This window comes from Syngnathoides biaculeatus, chromosome 15 (assembly GCF_019802595.1).
Source record: "Syngnathoides biaculeatus isolate LvHL_M chromosome 15, ASM1980259v1, whole genome shotgun sequence".
Classification (NCBI taxonomy): Eukaryota; Metazoa; Chordata; class Actinopteri; order Syngnathiformes; family Syngnathidae; genus Syngnathoides; species Syngnathoides biaculeatus.
Window position 1 is genome coordinate 15,502,312 of NC_084654.1, and position 18,109 is coordinate 15,520,420.

At 40.5% G+C, this 18,109-nt stretch overlaps 1 protein-coding gene across 12 annotated transcripts in view; it reads left to right on the top strand.

The window, feature by feature from the left end:
- The window catches only part of LOC133513351 (uncharacterized), a 197,631-nt gene that overhangs the window by 107,064 nt on the left and 72,458 nt on the right, over positions 1 to 18,109 (top strand). For 10 of the 12 annotated variants that reach the window (XR_009798469.1, XR_009798462.1, XR_009798464.1 and 7 more), the window contains one exon: positions 9,419 to 9,563. Coding sequence is in view for 8 of the 12 variants with exons in the window: in XM_061844072.1 (XP_061700056.1) it covers positions 9,419 to 9,563 (145 nt within the window). In the remaining 4 variants the exon portion in view is untranslated. Of the gene's footprint in view, positions 1 to 6,454; positions 6,654 to 9,418; positions 9,564 to 13,638; positions 17,434 to 18,109 lie in introns of those variants that run through there. The other 2 variants (XM_061844073.1, XR_009798470.1) reach the window with 2 other exon arrangements.

Sequence of the window (18,109 nt, forward strand, 5' to 3'; positions counted from 1 at the left end):
TATTTATTTATATATTTCTTCCCCCCACCGTCATGTTGAGCCACAGAACGTATACAGGCCATAGAGGAGGAGGCTTCGGCAGGTGCTGCTCATAAGTGGAAAGGAGGAAACCCGAAGTAAACAACCAGAACCTTCATACAAACATTGCATGTTTTTTTACACCCGGGAGCAATAAGATACCGTTTTACAGGAACATATTTCATCAGAATACAGCACAAATGACTGCTATTAGGGCGTATTTGACAGAAGCCTCGCTCTGTCTTACACTCAAAACTAACCAACTGATTTTCTTATAAGGCATTTCAGCTTCTAGCAGCTTGTCTATCAAGGTAAAATGACATTTATATTTTACAACAAAATTTGCATGGATTGTTGGCGACTATTTCTGGACTTGGTAAACTAGTATGATACTAACCTTTTATGTCAGTCATCTGCCTCACAGTTGTAAAGTTGTGGTCCAAATCTCGGCTCGGCTTGTAACAGTTGGTTCGTTGAAATTATGTAACGGGCGGCTTTGGTGTTTAGTGCGTTCTGTCCTCATCTCCAATGCAAAGTGAAGAGGTGTAGTCTAAAGACCTTTTCACATGACACTTGGTTTTCTTGTTGTTCACTGTGTGCCCGCTCGCAAGGACGTCAGCGCCCTGGTGCTAGCTTTTAGGAAATTGTAGCGCAACACCCTTCCAGGTAGTAACATTTAGGCTTTTCCTACAGGTTGTGCTATTGCTGCTAGCACTCCGAAATCTCTCCACCAGGATACGCCTTCTTACGTCACCTTGATGTCTTTCTCAAACTATTTTGCGCACATTTTTCACATAAAGACATATTTTGACTGACAGTTGAAGTTGTTGTGCAGAAGGCTGAAACGCCCACGAAACCCGCCACCTCGCCGGCAGACTCTGCACACTCATCCACCGTCAACGAGCTGCCAGTGCCACTATTTCCGGGGAAGTTTCTTGTGTGGCACACGCTCGTATCGGTCTTCTTCTTCTTGTTTTCCTTTCAGCTTGTCCCGATTAGGGGTCGCCACAACGTGTCATCTTTTTCCATCTAAGCCTATCTCGTGCATCTTCCTCTTTAACACCCGAAGTCTTCATGTCCTCCCTCACCACTTCGATCAACCTTTTCTTTGGTTTTCCTCTCGGTCTTTTGCCTGGCAGCTCCATCCTCAGCACCCTTCCACCAATATACTCACTCTCTCACCTCTGGACATGTTCAAACCATCGAAGTCTGCTCTCTCTAACCTTGTCTCCAAAACATCCAACTTTGGCTGTCCCTGTAATGAGCTTCTTTCTAATCCACTCCAAGCGAGAACCTCAGCATCTTCATTTCTGCTGCCTCCAGTTTTGCTTACTGATCTTTCTTCAGAGCCACCGTCTCTAATCCGTACATCATGGCTCACCACTGGCTCGTCACATAGAATACCAGACACCTTCTGCCAACTGTTCCACCCGCTTGAACCCATTTCTTCACTTCCTTACCACACTCACCATTGTTCTGTATTGTTGACCCCAAGTCGTCCACCCTCACTATCTGTTCTCCCTGGAGCGTCACTCTTCTCCCACAGCACCTCTCATTCATGCACATATACTCTGTTTTACTTCGGCTAATCTTCATTCCTCTCCTTTCCAGTGCGTGCCTCCATCTTTCTAATTGTTCCTCCACCTGCTCCCTGCTTTCACTGCATATCACAATATCATCTGCGAACATCGGTGCTGAACCAAAAAACAAAAAATGTGAAGTTCATTTAGTTATTACATTCAGTATGTTCACCTAAAAGTTATTGGGATGATGATGATGATGATGATGATGGGAAAACAAAATATATGGAATATAATAAAGTTTAAAAACACGTTAGGTAAAATGTTTTAAAGCACCTACAAATAACCAAAACATTTCAAAGGTATGTACAATGGCTTGTGAATCTAGGAGAACTGTAAATATGCTTAATTTGGTAAACTATAATATTAGTGGACGGGCTTGGAAACACACACAAAGCTAGTGCTAGCATCCTTGCTGAGGATGAATTTGTGTACTTGGCTGCACACCAAATTAATCAGACAATATTTATGCAGTGTGTTGTGTTAGACTTTATTTTAAGACAATTTATGTCATCTTTCAGATTAAACTTAGTTTTCATGTTGAGTGCTAATATTTAATTGGTTTGTGTCCTCTGTCATGTCTGCTGTCACATATGCCTGCCAATAACGTTATCCCAGTGTAAACAAGACAATTTCTGTCAAACTAACTAAACCAAGCTAAACTTAGCTTACTGGTTTGTAACGTCGTAATGTTTTTTGTAATTAGCTTTGAGGGTTAAACCCAGTAACGTACAGTTCAAAATGACATGCTCAACCCTGGGACCAAAAAAATAAGGAAAAAAAGCACAGGCTATTCCTTAGAGTTTCTTTGAACGTTTAAGTTTGACACATCCCAAGTTAGTGTGACCTGACATTTCTCCGTGCACCTTGCTGTTATCTACAGATCAGCACTGCATGGCACAGCAAAGAGTTTATCCGGCCTTGGCTGCTGATACGCTTTGGCCTTGTTTTACTCTTCTACTACTGCTGAAGGATATATTTGATGGAGGGCGCGTTCACCTTTTATTGGCTGCTGCCTAGTCGAGCAGAAACTCATGTGATTTAAGACGAGTCGCTCCTTTTGTACGTGGGGAATTTCTTCCTGATCAGCACGCACTTAGCTGGCCCAGGTCAAACTGCACTTCTATTTCTTTTTTTACTTTTTAATCTCAAGGTGAAGCGTCTCATTAAATGATAATCGTGGCTATTCTCCCACTCCACTTTCCAAAGGGCTTAACTTTTACACCTTTTCCTTTCTTTTATTTTGTTCCAATTTTGTATTGTTTCTTCAGGTCAAGTGAGCTCCACCAAATTCCCTGGCAAAAATCCTCCAAATATTCCCATAATACCTGGCAATGCTACCGTGATTTCATAGCTTTCACTTCTACTCATGAAGGTAGAAAGACTCAGCATGGGCTAACTATAAAAGGAAATATTTGTGGGGTTGATGAAGATGAGGTAAACACATACCACTGGCAGCAGCTAAAGTCCTATGAATAGTTAATTAATACCATCTGAATGCTTTTAATGCCCTCACCATCACACGACTTGAAGTCCCCCACTGTATTAGCCAGAGCCCGGAGCAACAATCAAAGCAATTAACCCAGGGCCGAAAGCAGGGTTTGTGTGTGTTTGTGTGTGTTTGCAGTTCTACTAATTCGGTGCCTCACAAGAGCATGGTCGGGTTCAGGGGAGATGACACCCGACTATGTGCCGCAGTGTTTTCCAACATAGAGGTCAGGCCTGCTACAAGCGAGGCCTCTCTGCAGCACTAAACTGAGGGCACGCTAATAGCCGCCAAACATTAGCCTCCTTATTCCCCCGTGAAGCTGTTGACCTCCTCTCACGAGAAAGGAATGTCTCTAAGAATATTGTTTTTGAGCCTGTTCTCACAAAGAATCTAGTGAGATTTTGGATGAACTGTTAAGTAATTAGTAGACAACTGGCATTTTAGCTGCAGTTACTTGAGAAAATGTTATTTATTAATTGCTATGTAATAATATCCTTGGAAAACAGATTTGTTTTTAATAGAACTAATTACAGGTGCACATGTGCAATGAAGCGAGAATAGTAGTGATTCACTATTTTGTATTGTCATGTTGCTAAAAATAGTTTTCCAAAGCAGCCTTTGTGCAATAATCAAACTAGTGAAATGGATTATAAGAAAAAACAACAACACCGTATTTACATTGGTATGTTGTAGATTTAGACTGAGGAAGGTAAAACTGATCTGGTCTTCTTGCACATCAATCTGCAAAGAGTGAAAGCCCTCTGAGTAATCACGACACAATATCACAAAAGGAACAACATTCTTTTATCTATATTGTCGCTGTCTGATGACAAACGACGTTTGAGCTTTCTTCGAGACCAAATCAAAACTTGCTGCAGCAACATATTTCATGTTTTATGGTCAATCGTAGAAACATTACAATCCTTATCTGAGGTTGACAACAGTGGGTAATCAAAAAGTGACAGCAATCTGCTTTCCTCTACAGTGCAGCACGTTGTCGCAGTCCAAAGTGATTGGAAGATGAGCGTGTCTCATAAGATCTTTGTTTCAAAGGTTAACTTGAAAATCGTTTTTGCTTTTTGTGTGTGCCTGTGATGGGATAGAGGCACGTAATATACAAAAAAAGTCTTAATTGGAAGGAATTAATCGGACATTGAATTTTTTTTTCAAGAGCCAAGAAAAAAAATATTAACGCCCAATTATTATAATACCACCACGGGGGTAAATAGAGGATGTACATATAATGTGCTTTTCCTGGTTGTAATCGATTAGTAGTGTTGGTAATACAAGGTGAGAAAATGCTCAACGGTATAAAAAATACATTGTAATATTTTGGCGTACCACTAACTAATATACAGTGTAAGTGCTTATCTTTCTCTACTTGATTTCACAGTACGAGTGATTGAATAGGTATTTTTTGCGCCACGTGACATATTTTATCCTTCATATTTATTTCAAATTTAATACACACTGTAATTCTCATTTTTCCCCCTTGTTTTTAATTTTTCTAGTTTTGTGCCTTGCTCAAAATGATTTCCGAAGTATTTACTGTAAAATTCATTCCACAATGCTGACGTAGCAAACTAGCAAACTGGGGTTCCAACAATCATTGCCAACTTCCATATAACAACATAGAGGATGCCCTAAAATAATGATAGTAAGAATAAAAGTCCTATAACAGAAAAGCGGAGCGTTCTGCCAACAACATAAAGCCCTAACCGTGTTCTTGCTAATTCATAAAACATTGCCATTTACTGTCTCTTGCAATAAACATATAATTGTCTACAATAATAAAAAAAAAAAAATCTCTCTTCAAACCTTGAGGAGATGTGCAAAGATTTACTCAGTGCAAGGCTGCCGGTGTTTATTTTCCCGCACACATACACACGCAAAAAAAAAAATCACACACTCGCACACACACACACACACACACACACACCACACACACACACACACACGCAAGCAGGCTCCTGCTCGGTTACAGTAGAACAAGCGGCGTGCTGGCAGCAGAAACACACATATTTGTAGGGTATCTCTCCATTCCACTGTAGAGGGTCCAACGCAAATACAAAGAACAACTGTCACATTCAAATCTCGAGCTGAAAATGACTGGCTTGGTTTCCATTCATCTTGTCTGTCAGGGTCCCTCTTTTTTATTTGCTGCCATAAAAAAGTTGGATCTGAATGAGAACCCCCACGCTAGAGGGAGAAGATCAAGTGCGTAAGCATTTAACAGATGGAATTGTGACTAAATGGAACGCTAATGCATGGATGGTATGAATCCACTTTGCATGCCCTCTGTTACTTTACGGCATTTCTCCTCATTTCCCATTGTTCAACATGAAGTACAAATGCATACAAATAATATATATTTTTAAAAAAATGAGCAAATTTTTTTTTTCCTCCCTACTCAAACATGGAATGCAGTTCAGTGGTTCACAGAACAGCACAATCTCAAACCAATTATTGATTGTTTTAGATTTTTTTTTTAGAAAAATATGTATATATATATATATATATATTTGTAATTACACAGATATTCCCTTTACTTAACTGTACGTAAAGGAATAATGAATCCAAATCGTTTTTCTCTTATTTGATTCCATGTAAAGTCAAATAAAAGCTGATTTATCGTTTATGACTCACCACTGTCAAAAGAAAATGTCTTGTGCATGCCCCCGCTCTGGTGTTTACTCCACAGCACCTTTAGAAAAATATTGCCTCTTTTGTTGTCCGGATGCGCTGCCTTGCTACACTGCAAACTGTTGAGTCACATTTAATTTACCTGCTATTTTATCTGCTTTAACTCAGTCAGATGAGCGTCTGTGAGAAGATGTGCGTTAAATTGGTGCGCTGAAATTTATTGTGAGCCTTATTGTTTGTGTTCATATTGTGTGTATTTGTGTGTTGCTACGTGTGTGTGTGCATGCGCGGCCCCCAACCCGGAGCTATTATGCGGCGACAGCAGGTATAATATCAGCAAACCTTTTCGGCTGTGTGGGATAAGTAATGGCCTCAAGACGTCACCTTTATCTTTAGCTGAGGCTGTGTATTTCCAGGCCCACACTCCTTCCGTGATGCACAGGTGTGGTATTATATATGTATGTATATATGTGTGTGTGTGTGTGCTATTTATCCTCCACCTCCCCCCTTATGTCTTTCACAAAAGTGGCCATGAGGAAGGCAGATAGAGCCGAGACTGACACATTCATTTCCTTAACAGGCACCGAAGCAGCTCTGCCTCCTTTTTTTAAGCAGCTTTATTTATTTATCCCCTAACAAATTTGGGCGTCGGGTGAATGCAGAGCACGGCGCCTCTGGGAGTATCCCATCATGCCCTGCAAAGGGAAAGGGAAAGGGCCACAGAATGGAGCGATTAGGATGAGATGAAGAAGACGGAGGAGGCTGAAATGGCTGCAGCAGAGTGATGGCGTGCGGAGGAGATAGCGCGAGAATATTGAAATGAGACAGAGGGAGAGGTGAAACAAAGGAAGAGTGAGATGCAGAATGAGTGAGCTTTGTGCTCGCCGGCTTCATGGGAGGTGCAGCCCAATCATTTATAAAAGGTAAATGCTGTCAGGACACAGGGCGTTTAAAGGCGCAGCGCTGCAGGTGTGATTTATGCTCTCAGTGCGGGGCAATAAATCACCCTACCTTTGTTTCCACAGGCAGCGGCTGTGGCTGATGCCGCCGCTGCCGCGTGGAGGCATAACCACGCCTGACGCACATACACGCGTGCACGCGCCCCCACACACACACAGCGGACTGCGCAAAGATGCATGATGATGGAACTGGGTGGATGGATGGAGAGTGAACTCCTCGGAGTTTATCAGTGTGAGGTGTTGAGTTGTGGACACACACACACACACACACACACACACACACACACACACACACACACACACACACACCACACACACAATTATGCAGCGCTTTCAATTCCATGAAGGCAGAATCTCCCTTCACAAAGAATTAATCTTTCGCCATTGTTCCCATTCGAACAGTCCTCAAAAAGGAAACAAGTTGACCTGTGATGTTTTGAAGGAATCGTTTGTGAATAATGGATGCCTCTTTGTGCTTTGATACTTTGTTTATTTTTTTTTCAGACCTAATTTTCCGTGAATTTGCAACTTAGACATATAGTTGAATGTCCTTGATATTCATTAAGTTTGCAATTTCCTCAAAGTCCTTGTAAAATAACAATATGAAGAAAAAAAACACAGCACCAAAATGGAAAAAAAAAATGTACTGGCATCATTCACCATATCTTGGAAGATCTCATTTCAGTGACCATTAAAAGATTAACTCTGAGAGTAACTAATGTATATATATTTTTGTACACATTTAATGTAATGTAAAAAAGTAGACAGGACATTATGCCAATTCCAAACAGTAGCAATAAATCACAAATTTTAGGTCCTTAAAAAAAGAACGTGTTGGAATATTTACAATTGTTGCATTGTTTTTACACTTGTAAAAATTTTTGTTTTTGCAATTTACTATTATCAAACATTAACTTAAACTTTTTCTATGCTTATGTAATTAAGAATGTGAAAATGTGACACAAATGCATCCTAAAAACAAACCAAAATGGTTCTCCTGTCCCTTGAACGGGCAAAACCTATTCCCAGTATTTATTACTATGTTTTCCACAGTCAGAGCAAATCAAATATCAACTTGCGTGATGTGTTCGACCTTGGAGGTTTCAGTGAAATTGTGACATGCCCAGTCTCATTCCATGACATCAATTAATGACTGCATCAGTTTGCCTTTGGATTTCAGCACCAATTGGAACAAAATGCCCAGTGTTTGAGAAAGCCAGAGATTAACCACAAAGTCCTTTACAGACACAAAAGAATGCCTTGTGTCAAAATCGGGCAGCGGCAAACTGTTTATATTTGACAACCTCGAATTAAAAGAGCCTTCAAACGGTTTGGAGAAATTGCCAAAACGCCTCGTGAGAGATTCCTTATCGAGCATTTATTCTTCTCTAATTGGCTTATCTTTAGTCACATCAAGACACAGGCGGTATTGATAAATGTTTTCGGGGGAGGCAGCCGCACTTCGACAAGGTCACAAGTTCTGCTTATGACGCTCACATTGTTTGCATTCTTCAACAAGCTGAGATAAAGAGGATTGTTCTCCAGTACTGCAGCCGTCACCTCTGATAGAGATCGGAGTGGACCGTAGCTTGTTGGATCCTCTCCCCTTGCTTGGATGTTTTTTGTTTTGTCATAAATAACCTGCAATGAATGCAGAAAAAATTGTAATAACAAAAGTCAAAAATGTTGTTTTGAAAAAAACCCATCCTAGCTTGAGGAAATAAATGCTAAATACTCCGATTCCTGGTTTTGCCCATTTTACTTCAAGATAAGATTCATCCATAATTAATTGGATTGCTTCTTAAGGATCAATGAATCAACTATTTTGGCCATCACCGCAAAATAAATAGTTATTTTTTCTTCTTTTATGTATAACTTACTTAAGAATGTTGTTTTAAATATAAAAATGCCAGTGCCTTGAAGCTTTGTGACTGAAACTAGCACTCATTTCTTCTTCTGATATACGTCACCTTCTAAAATAAAACACATCTGTCATCCAAATTAATTTTTGTTGATGTTTCCTACATTTTAATAGCGCTTGAAGACGTCATGCTTTTTCAAGGCAACTGTCATGATTTTAGGATTGGGCAAGATGTCGTCTACTTTAACATCTGTTGTGTATTAAAAATTTTACTTTTAATCAGTGACATTTTTCTCCCCCCGACATAATTAACTTTAAAAACACATTTTCAGTACTGATGATTATGTCACCAAAGTTGAAGGAGGTGAAAATGTGATAAGTTGCCCATTCACAAGAGCTTTTAAGTTCCTCCACACAAACCTCCCCGTGAAAGTCTTTATGGACCTTTGTACATTTTCAAAAACTCATTAATGATGTTTTAATTAATTAGTAATTTCCAATTAATTTGGATTTGTCAAACCCTGAAAGCTATCCACTTTCTGTCTGAATTGGATGAATTTAATCATGTTTTTTTGCACTTCTAAACCCGTTGCCCAGCGTTTTCAGTGGACCAAAGTGACGAACAAACTCCCCCACTCTTCCAAATTAATGCACAGGCGCACCTCTTCAAATATCATCAATCCTTTCAGCCAAGCCATATTTCACAGTTGCACAGAAAGCCAATTGTATTGCTGAGATTCTCTTGACTCAATACATAATACGAGTGTATAAATCAAGTTGGAGACGGCGGCGGGAAATAGAGATGTTAACGTGCGGGGGACACGAACAAGCTGACCTGAATGCTCGCCGCTCTTCTGATTTCCCCCAGGAACTCCTCTCTGGCCCGTGCCGCCGGTTTTTGGATTCCTGAGGGAGGCCATTACAGCTCCAAATCCATATGTATGTATGGCTGGCTGCTGCCTCTGACTGCCAAGACACCCGCACGCAGAGGACAGGCCCAAAGGTTTTACAAGGTGATTGTTTGCACGGTGCATCTGGATGTGGAGCTGCAGCTAATGGGCTTTATTTGGAACTTTCAGAGCAGTTGGTGGGCTTTAACAGTCTGTGGCTGATTAACATGTTGTTCTGTCAAAAAGGCCACTTAGCCCTTCTGAAATGAAATGAAAAGAACCCAAAAATCAAAACACCTCAACCTTATTTTACGGGGTAAAATATGCTTCAAAATTCAAAACAAATTTGGAGTTCCAACCATCGTCTTGGGTTATGATCGGCAATCATGTGAGATTCGCCAAACACCGTTTGACGCCAGCATGAACAATGTTTTGAAGTGCTACGCGTATTGTACTCTGCTTTGATTGAAACACAAACATGGCACATTGTCTCGGCGACTGAAGCCACATTAAAATAATACAGAGAGGAAATGAGCGAGAAATAACATTGTGAGGATGTTTGAGGCTATTGGCCACTTATGCATTTTGGTGACAGAGACTCATCACATTTTGCTTTTTATTCAGATACATCCATCAGTCCATTTTCTGTACTGCTTATCATCACAAGGGTCACAGGCATGCTGGAGCCCAAGCCAGCTGTCTTTGGGTGAGAGACGGGGTACAACCTGGACTGGTTGCACATAGAAACAACCATTCACATTCACACCTATGCGCAATTTAGAGTCTTCACTTAACCTACAATGCACATTTTGGGAGGAAACTGAACTACCCTGAGAAAACCCACACAAGCAGATGTGCTGGCCAGTCGCTCAATGTGCTGGCTTCACAAATACTTTGCAATAATAGTTAAATATAAAACTACATATATGCGTGTGTGTGTAAACATAGATATATATGCACACACAATGTAATGATATGACTTGCGTTGGACCCAGAACTTTCATTTTTTTATCCTGAAAGATCATTTGATACATTTCATTTCCAATTGTCTGTTACTTTGGTAATACTGTAAAGCCATTCACCTGTGAAAATGTATTATTATATGAGGATTTCTGTAGATAATCTAATTGATATTGATCACAAATATGAGCGTTCATCTGAGATGTCACGCTGTGGCGACCCCTAACGGGACAAGCCGAAAGAAACTTACATGGCTTTACTCATTCCATGGATATAAAGTCCTTTTCCAGTATTTTTTTTTCATTTGAATATGATATCTCCTTCTATTTGTATCATAATAGAGGACATTCAAGGTAAATTGCCTGTACAGTTTTTGATGACAGGAATCCCAGTACTTCCAACGTATTTGTAGGTATATGAAAGTAGAACATCTAACAGCAGATTTGTGTTCAACTTTAGAGATTGTGTTCAGTTTTGGAGGTTCCACTATGGAAGAAAATTGGCTGAAAAAGTTTCCCAATTAGCACAGCCTTGTGATGTGAATATAGTAGCTTGACTTCAATAAGTCGCTTATTATTTTATTCCTCAACGCTTGCTCAGCGTCCAGTACATCAGGAGCTGACTTTTCCCCGTCTGATGGGCTTGATAACCTTTTGATAGCCACGTGCACTCATTCGACGCAATCTCCAATTGGCCAGCTGGACCAAGGAAAGTTCTCTCGCCAATCTAATTAACAAAATAAATCTGCTGGGCTTCTTGGTGCTGGAATAAAGGAGACGATAAAAGTGGGCCACAGACCCGCTTCGTAATGTCTCTCCGCCACAATAGATCCAAGTGTTCTTGCCTGAATGTGTCCATCTCTCTCTGCCGAGTTAAAAATAGTGTGATTAGGAGGTTAAATGACTAAAAATTGTCCTTCCTAATAGTCTCTTTGTCTTTCTACAGCTGGGAGGAATCAGGGCCCTGTTTCAGTGTTAAAAATTCATAAAGCCAGACCGTGAATTGGAAATTCTGTTCGCATATAGCCGTCCTCCATCTCACAAGTGTCTATGAGGCAAAGAGCAAGTGAGGAGTCAGGCGTTGCCCCGCACGAGAAAAAAAAATTTCATCACCGTGAATGGGATCACGTTCGGGTCAATAAAGCTACATTAAAAGCAAAGGTTGATGCCAGATATGAATTGTATTTAGTTGCTGGAGTCCATGTGGGTTTATCAAGAAATTATAAATGTGTAATTTTCACTTCTATCAGATTTGTTTCTCAAGGCTCATTAGAAATGTTCCAATTTTAACCTCGAACTGATTTCTCCTCATCTTTAAATAAATCAAATCAACCCAAAAAAACTTACAGGTATTGAAATGTGTTTCTGCTAAACATGCCAATATATTTCCATTCAGCACATACAATTGCATTAAGTGCTCCCGATCTTGTGTAATGCTTCAAGGTTGGGTAAACAACATTTTAGCCTAGAGCTTATGTTTAGATTATGAATATTTAATTCAGAAACATTTCCCTTTATCTTGTCAAAACAATGAAATTGAAGAAGTCTGAATAATTAAGAAACCCTCTACTCATTTGGAGATAAAAGAAATTAGAACTCAGAAATTGGAACCGCTTTTTATTCACAACACTTTCTTTGGATCGCCAATACTAATTCAGATTCAGTTAAAATATTATAGAATGTATTAAGAAAATATCAATGATCTGAAAGGTTTTCTTTTATAGAATCACTGCTGGGTGCTGAAAATGGACCCACATTCCTTGTAGAATATGACCTGAATGAGCCTTTATCAGTTAAATAAATACTTTGATTGATGTTAACTGCTATTAATCCACCAACAGTCAACATTTTTTTTCCTCTGTCAAGAGGAAAAATAAGTCGTGATGATTGGCAGACAAAATGATCCAGGAACAGTTTGCCCATCACTTGTAGTTGGCTCGCCATGTTGGCAGTGGAGAAGGAACTGACTGCCTTCCAGTCTCGGGGAAATAAATGTCCCTTTGAAAAAGAAAAAAAAAAAAGAAAAGAAAAGACAAGGCAAAAAAAAAAAAATCCCATTTTGTTAGACTGTCAAATATTGTTTCTCACATTAAAGGTTGCCTATCGGAAAAAGTGAAAGACGCGGGAGCTTGTTACATTTACTGCTGTTGACGTGCCTCCCTCTTTTAGATATGACCGATAGAAGAGTGATGATTTCTTGCCGGAGGTGTTGAGTTTTCCTACTTTAGTGTCTCCGGTGGATTTTTGCTGCCAGACTGGCACAAATAACTGCTATGAGCTACAACACTAACAACACATGCATAGCAGGGACACGGAAACTTGTTTACCTTTTTTCCTACCCCTCTCCTCTCATCCAGCCTTCGGACACTTGAGTATTTAGTAGTAGATCTCTACTGCGTGTTTTCCTGCGACGACTCTACATACGCACACATCATTGTTTACCGTACTCTCCAGTTTCTATTAAATGTATTACAAAAACACAGAATTCACTATGGTGCACACCAGCACATTTAAAATATCATAAGTACTTTGACTAAACACAGTACTCTTGGGTACTGTACTGTACATGTAGTGGGGTGAAGCCTTCATTTATACAATTGTTATTTTGAGGTAATAACAAGTTAAGTACCGTAATTTCCAGCCTATAAGCCATGACTTTTTTTCACACACTTTCAACCATGCGGTTTATGCGGTGATGCAGCTAATTTGTGCAGTTTTTTCTAACAGCCGCAATGGGGGGACTTGAGCGGAAAAGGTAAGCGCGAGACCGGTGGAATATATGTGCCGAGGAAGTGACTTTTACCGGTCCGGCCCTGTTAGCGCTGCGCTAGCGTGTTACTGCCGCGTCCCAGTGATTTTTACAGTTTTTTTTTAATATGCCCGTTAGCGTGGCACCACCGTTAGCGCGGCGACGCTTGCATTAAACTCTCTGTGTACCGTCTTTCTTTGTAAATATCTCGTGTTTCAATGTGGGGTTCAGTATGGGAACTTGCAGCTTTTACACAGCTGTGGCGTTTGTATGTACCAAATGGTATTTTCGTTACAAATGTACTGAGTGAGGCTTATAAACAGGTGGGCTCTGGAGGCCAGGAATTACGGTAATTATATTACTGTATGGTGCATTTATGTCTAGTGAAACAAAATAGAGGTACCGTTATGGAGAAATGCAATAATAAAGGCAGTAATCGAGGCACATATGATGGAACATTTAATATCATAGAGACTAGGCAGAGAAAATAACTTACATCAACACGGATGCACACAACATGGCAGAGATATCATATTTCAGTCCAATGGGCCGGTCGTCATCAGAGACGGCTTCTCTACATACAGTCATGGAAGTTGATTGCAATGCGATGACTCACACTTTGATTTAATACTGAGGGAACTTTCGCTTGCTTCGGCGCAGCTGAAAAATATTCAAATTCAATTAACTCCCATCTGTGAACAATAGTACGTACCTTTTTTTTTCCTTAAGGGAAAAGAGAGGTGCCAATTTGAAAGGAGTATTTGTGTCCGTAAGTGGATGACACTCACGGCAAATCCAGTAAATGGGGCACGGTGTCTAATGGAAATCCGGAGGAGAGGAAAAGTGAAAGAAAATGGTGATACATCAGAATCTCACAGGCATGGACATTATCAGACATACAGAATGTTTTCTTATGGCATTTTTATTTAACAGTCAGCATATCATAAACATAGCTATTTGATGTTTAGGAGTAACTTGATTTACCCATTGATACCCACTTCACACAAATTGACATTTTCCTTGCATTTAAGATTGTGAAAACATTGTTGTTTGTTGGTTGGTTGGTTGGTTGATTTGTTAGCAAGCAAAACACAGCCAATGTCAGCGTAACTTTGTGGTTCACGAGGAGCTTGTTTTGGTGCACATCCAGATGAGAATACGAATACAGAGATTTATTTTGTCTGTTTTACTCCTGACAATGGTGGCGTTCCATTTGGCTGTTACCAACGTCTTACATCATTCCTCATGAAAAATAGAGTTTTGCTAACTCACAAATAGGCTGGGAAAAAAAGAACAATATAGTGTTCAAATGTTTTTCAGCTTGTAATGTAAGCACCTCTGCACATATGAAAATAGCCCAATTTTCTTTTCATAATCTTTTTTTAAGTAAACTTTTATAATACCCTACAGGAAGAGTAGTTGTGATTCTCTGTTTAAAAACAAAGGCATTTATCAGGAGTGTCTGGCTCCGAAGGGGTTGGGGGCGACCATATTATAGCCCCAGTGCCTGCTCGGGGAGGCGGGGGAGGAAATAGATGGTTCTAGATATAATAGTGGCGGCCCCTGGGTGGTACTCCTGAGAGGAGATGAGAGTTGAGGTGTGAGCTTGCAGTAAGATTACATTTTCCCTCGTTTTTAATGGATACGTGCGACTCTATCCCCTTATTTCACTCCCACTATTACGCTTCTGTTTAGCGTTTTTCCATTTTTCACTCTGCCCTCACGCGCATGTACTGGAAATGCTCAGACACATTTTGAAATCGTACAAACGCATGTACACGCGCATGCACACACATACACAGACACATTTCTGTCTGCATCCTCCCTCACTTGATCCTTACACCTACGTGCTACAGATGGTTTCATTTTATAAGAGATAAAACCACATTTGGTGGAACTGATTAAACAGAGGGAACAACATCCCCATCTGCCATTTATTCCAATCTGAAATTGCTTGGGCAGATGCTGACATCTTTGGAGATGATTGATTCACCCCGTCTGGCCAGAGAGGGCTTGCGTCCTCCCAGGGGCTGCAGCTTCCCGCTGCCCTGCCACGGCTTCGCCTGTGATGGAGCTGCCGGCCCCACCCCGCGTCTTTCCTCCCCCCCACCGACAAAAGTCCCTTCTTTCCTCCCTCTGAGTAGCTGTCGCAATCATTAGAGCCGCTGATTGGGCTTGGGCAGGTGATCTCTACACACTCGAATCACGAGGCCAATACATGCCAAATCGTTCCCTCTCTACTGGTGTGTGACTATGATGGTGACAGCATGAATGGGCGATCAAGGATTTGCTTGTGATTCTATTAAATGTCACATAAATCATGCTGGGTTCCGTTTTTTCCCCCTTTTGTTGTAGTCCTGCTGCATGATTTCACTTTTTTTGTCACAGATCATGTTCAGTACAGAAGCATTGTTGCAGTACAGTATTGGATGGATACAGAAGCAAATCTTTTAAAAGTAGTCTGCTTTGTGTCCATGCCACCATTTGTTGGTATTGTCACCCTTTACTACAAATAAAAATGGATTTGTTCAAAGGCCTCACCTCCACCATGTACACTAACCCCCCCCACAACACCTCCCAATGAACAGTTCTCCATTCAGTTGAGTTGCCAGCCACTATATGAGGAAATACTGTATATGGATGGATATAGGTATCAATACAGCTGGAGAGAAAGATACCGTAAATGAAATATATAATAATTATACAATAAATATATTTATTTAAATTACATTGAAGGTACAAAATGTTGTTCTAAGGTAAAGTTCAAATAAAGGCTTCCTATCCAATAAATAGCTTCCCCCAAAGAAAGAAAAAAAACTTTGAATACCTTGAAGCTGGAAAAGTGTGATACAAGTGAAAGTCCAAAGCACATTTCAGTTTTAGAGTACAGTGACAAGTTAGTAAAACATGAGTTGAAGGCATTTGTTGTTTTACAAAGTGCTCCTTATTATCATCACATTAATGAAGTTTAAGAATCACGAATCAACGGTGGTCTTGACGGGTCTCAACAGAAAATCCCGAGTATAGCCTGTCCAACACCGAGACAAGACCAAGACTTTTGGAAGTAGAGTCCAAGACAGGACCCAGACCTTCAAAAATGTGGTCGCAAGACTGGTCTCGAGACCAGTGTTCCTACACTAGTAAATCGTAAACTGAACCAAGACCATGATGAACGGCCAATCCAACTAACTCCGGATGTCATTCAATAAGCCGCACACTTTAAGACACATATCGAAAAATACAACAGTGTGGTGACATGGCTACAGGAAACTACATTAAAAACTATAATTTTTAAATCATCTTTTATTCTTTTAGGTTGTACACAACGCAGTCATGTTGCGTTTCTGACAATTTAATCGCACACACATCAATACAACACAAACACGATAAAATAGCTAAAACAAAATAGACGTTCAAGAACAGAGTAGTTGAGCCACAACGGCGAATAGTCACCAATGTTGAACCAATGTTCCCAAACAAGCAAATGTTCATCCCAGCAAGTTAGTGAAAGTTCCAGCCGGTCCAAAAACGAAAGGCGGCTGGCGTCCGTGCAGTTAGTGTTCCAAACAGCGTAGTTTCCCAGAGCGTCGGTGAAGTTGTTAGAAGAAGCCTCGTTGTCTGTCTTTCTCGTCCTTATATGGGTAATTCTTGAAACATTTCAGACATCCGTGTCACAAAGGACACAAAGAGTTCGCATCACATGGACCCAAGAGCATTAGCGTAAACTGAGTCACATCATAAAAACTTAAAGTATGAAAGGAAACGGTGTCACAAAGATGCACATTATAACAACTTTAAAGCATAATGGGAAAATAAAGAGAACAGAGAATAAAAATACACACACAGATAACACAGTACACTGATGTATGGCACCTGATGTATGGATTAGAGACAGTGGCTCTGAAGAAACAGGAAGCAGAACTAGAGGTAGCAGAAATGAAGATGTTGAGGTTCTCGCTCGGAGTGAGCAGGTTGGATAGGATTAGAAATGAGCTCATTAGACGGACAGCCAAAGTTGGACGTTTTGAAGACAAGGTTAGAGAGAGCAGACTTAGATGGTTTGGACATGTCCAGAGGCGAGAGAGTGAGTATATTGGTAGAAGGGTGCTGAGGATGGAGCTGCCAGGCAAAAGAGTGAAGAGGAAGACCAAAGAAAAGGTTGATGGATATTGTGAGGGAGGACATGGGCACAGTGGCTGTTAGAGAAGAGGATGCACGAGATGGGCTTAGATGGAAAAAGATGACACGCTGTAGCGCCCCCTAACTGGACAAGCTGAAAGAAAAAGTACGGTGATATTTTTCTTTATAACCATCTCACAAAAAAATAATGACATTACAACTCACTTCAATGTGGACAATTGATTGGATATACACCAAATTAAAGTATTAAGTTGAGGTAGCACACTTATCAACTACTTGCATGAATTCAGTGGCATTAGTAGTTCAAATCAAACCTTTGAATATTTTACCGCGTTGGCCGTCGTTTTGCTCTAGTCATCATCCAGCATGTGATCACATAACTGTGGACTGAGGTCTGCCTTATCACTCTGTGTGAACCGTTGCCGTGATCTCGACCCCCCACCAGAGGTAACGTGATGAAAGACTGACGAGAATAGCAAATGGGCCCGGGGTGATTAAATATTCCACTCAACCTTCATCTAATCAACATTTATAGTGTCCTGCCAGTGGAATTACACTGCCCTCCACTAAATCGCCTCTACATCATCACTTGTAAACACTCAAGCATTTTAAGATGGAGAACTATTCCTACAAAAGGGCCATCAAGGCCACCCATGTGTGCACGTGTGTGTGTATACATGTATATGCACTGTATGTATATTTGTGTGTATGCGCTCATTAAAACTGCTGAGCTGGGCTCCTCAGTGCAATCAAGCTGTGGTCTCAGCTCATATATTTGTTTGATGATAACCAAAGACAGAGGGAGAGTGATGGAACTCTCT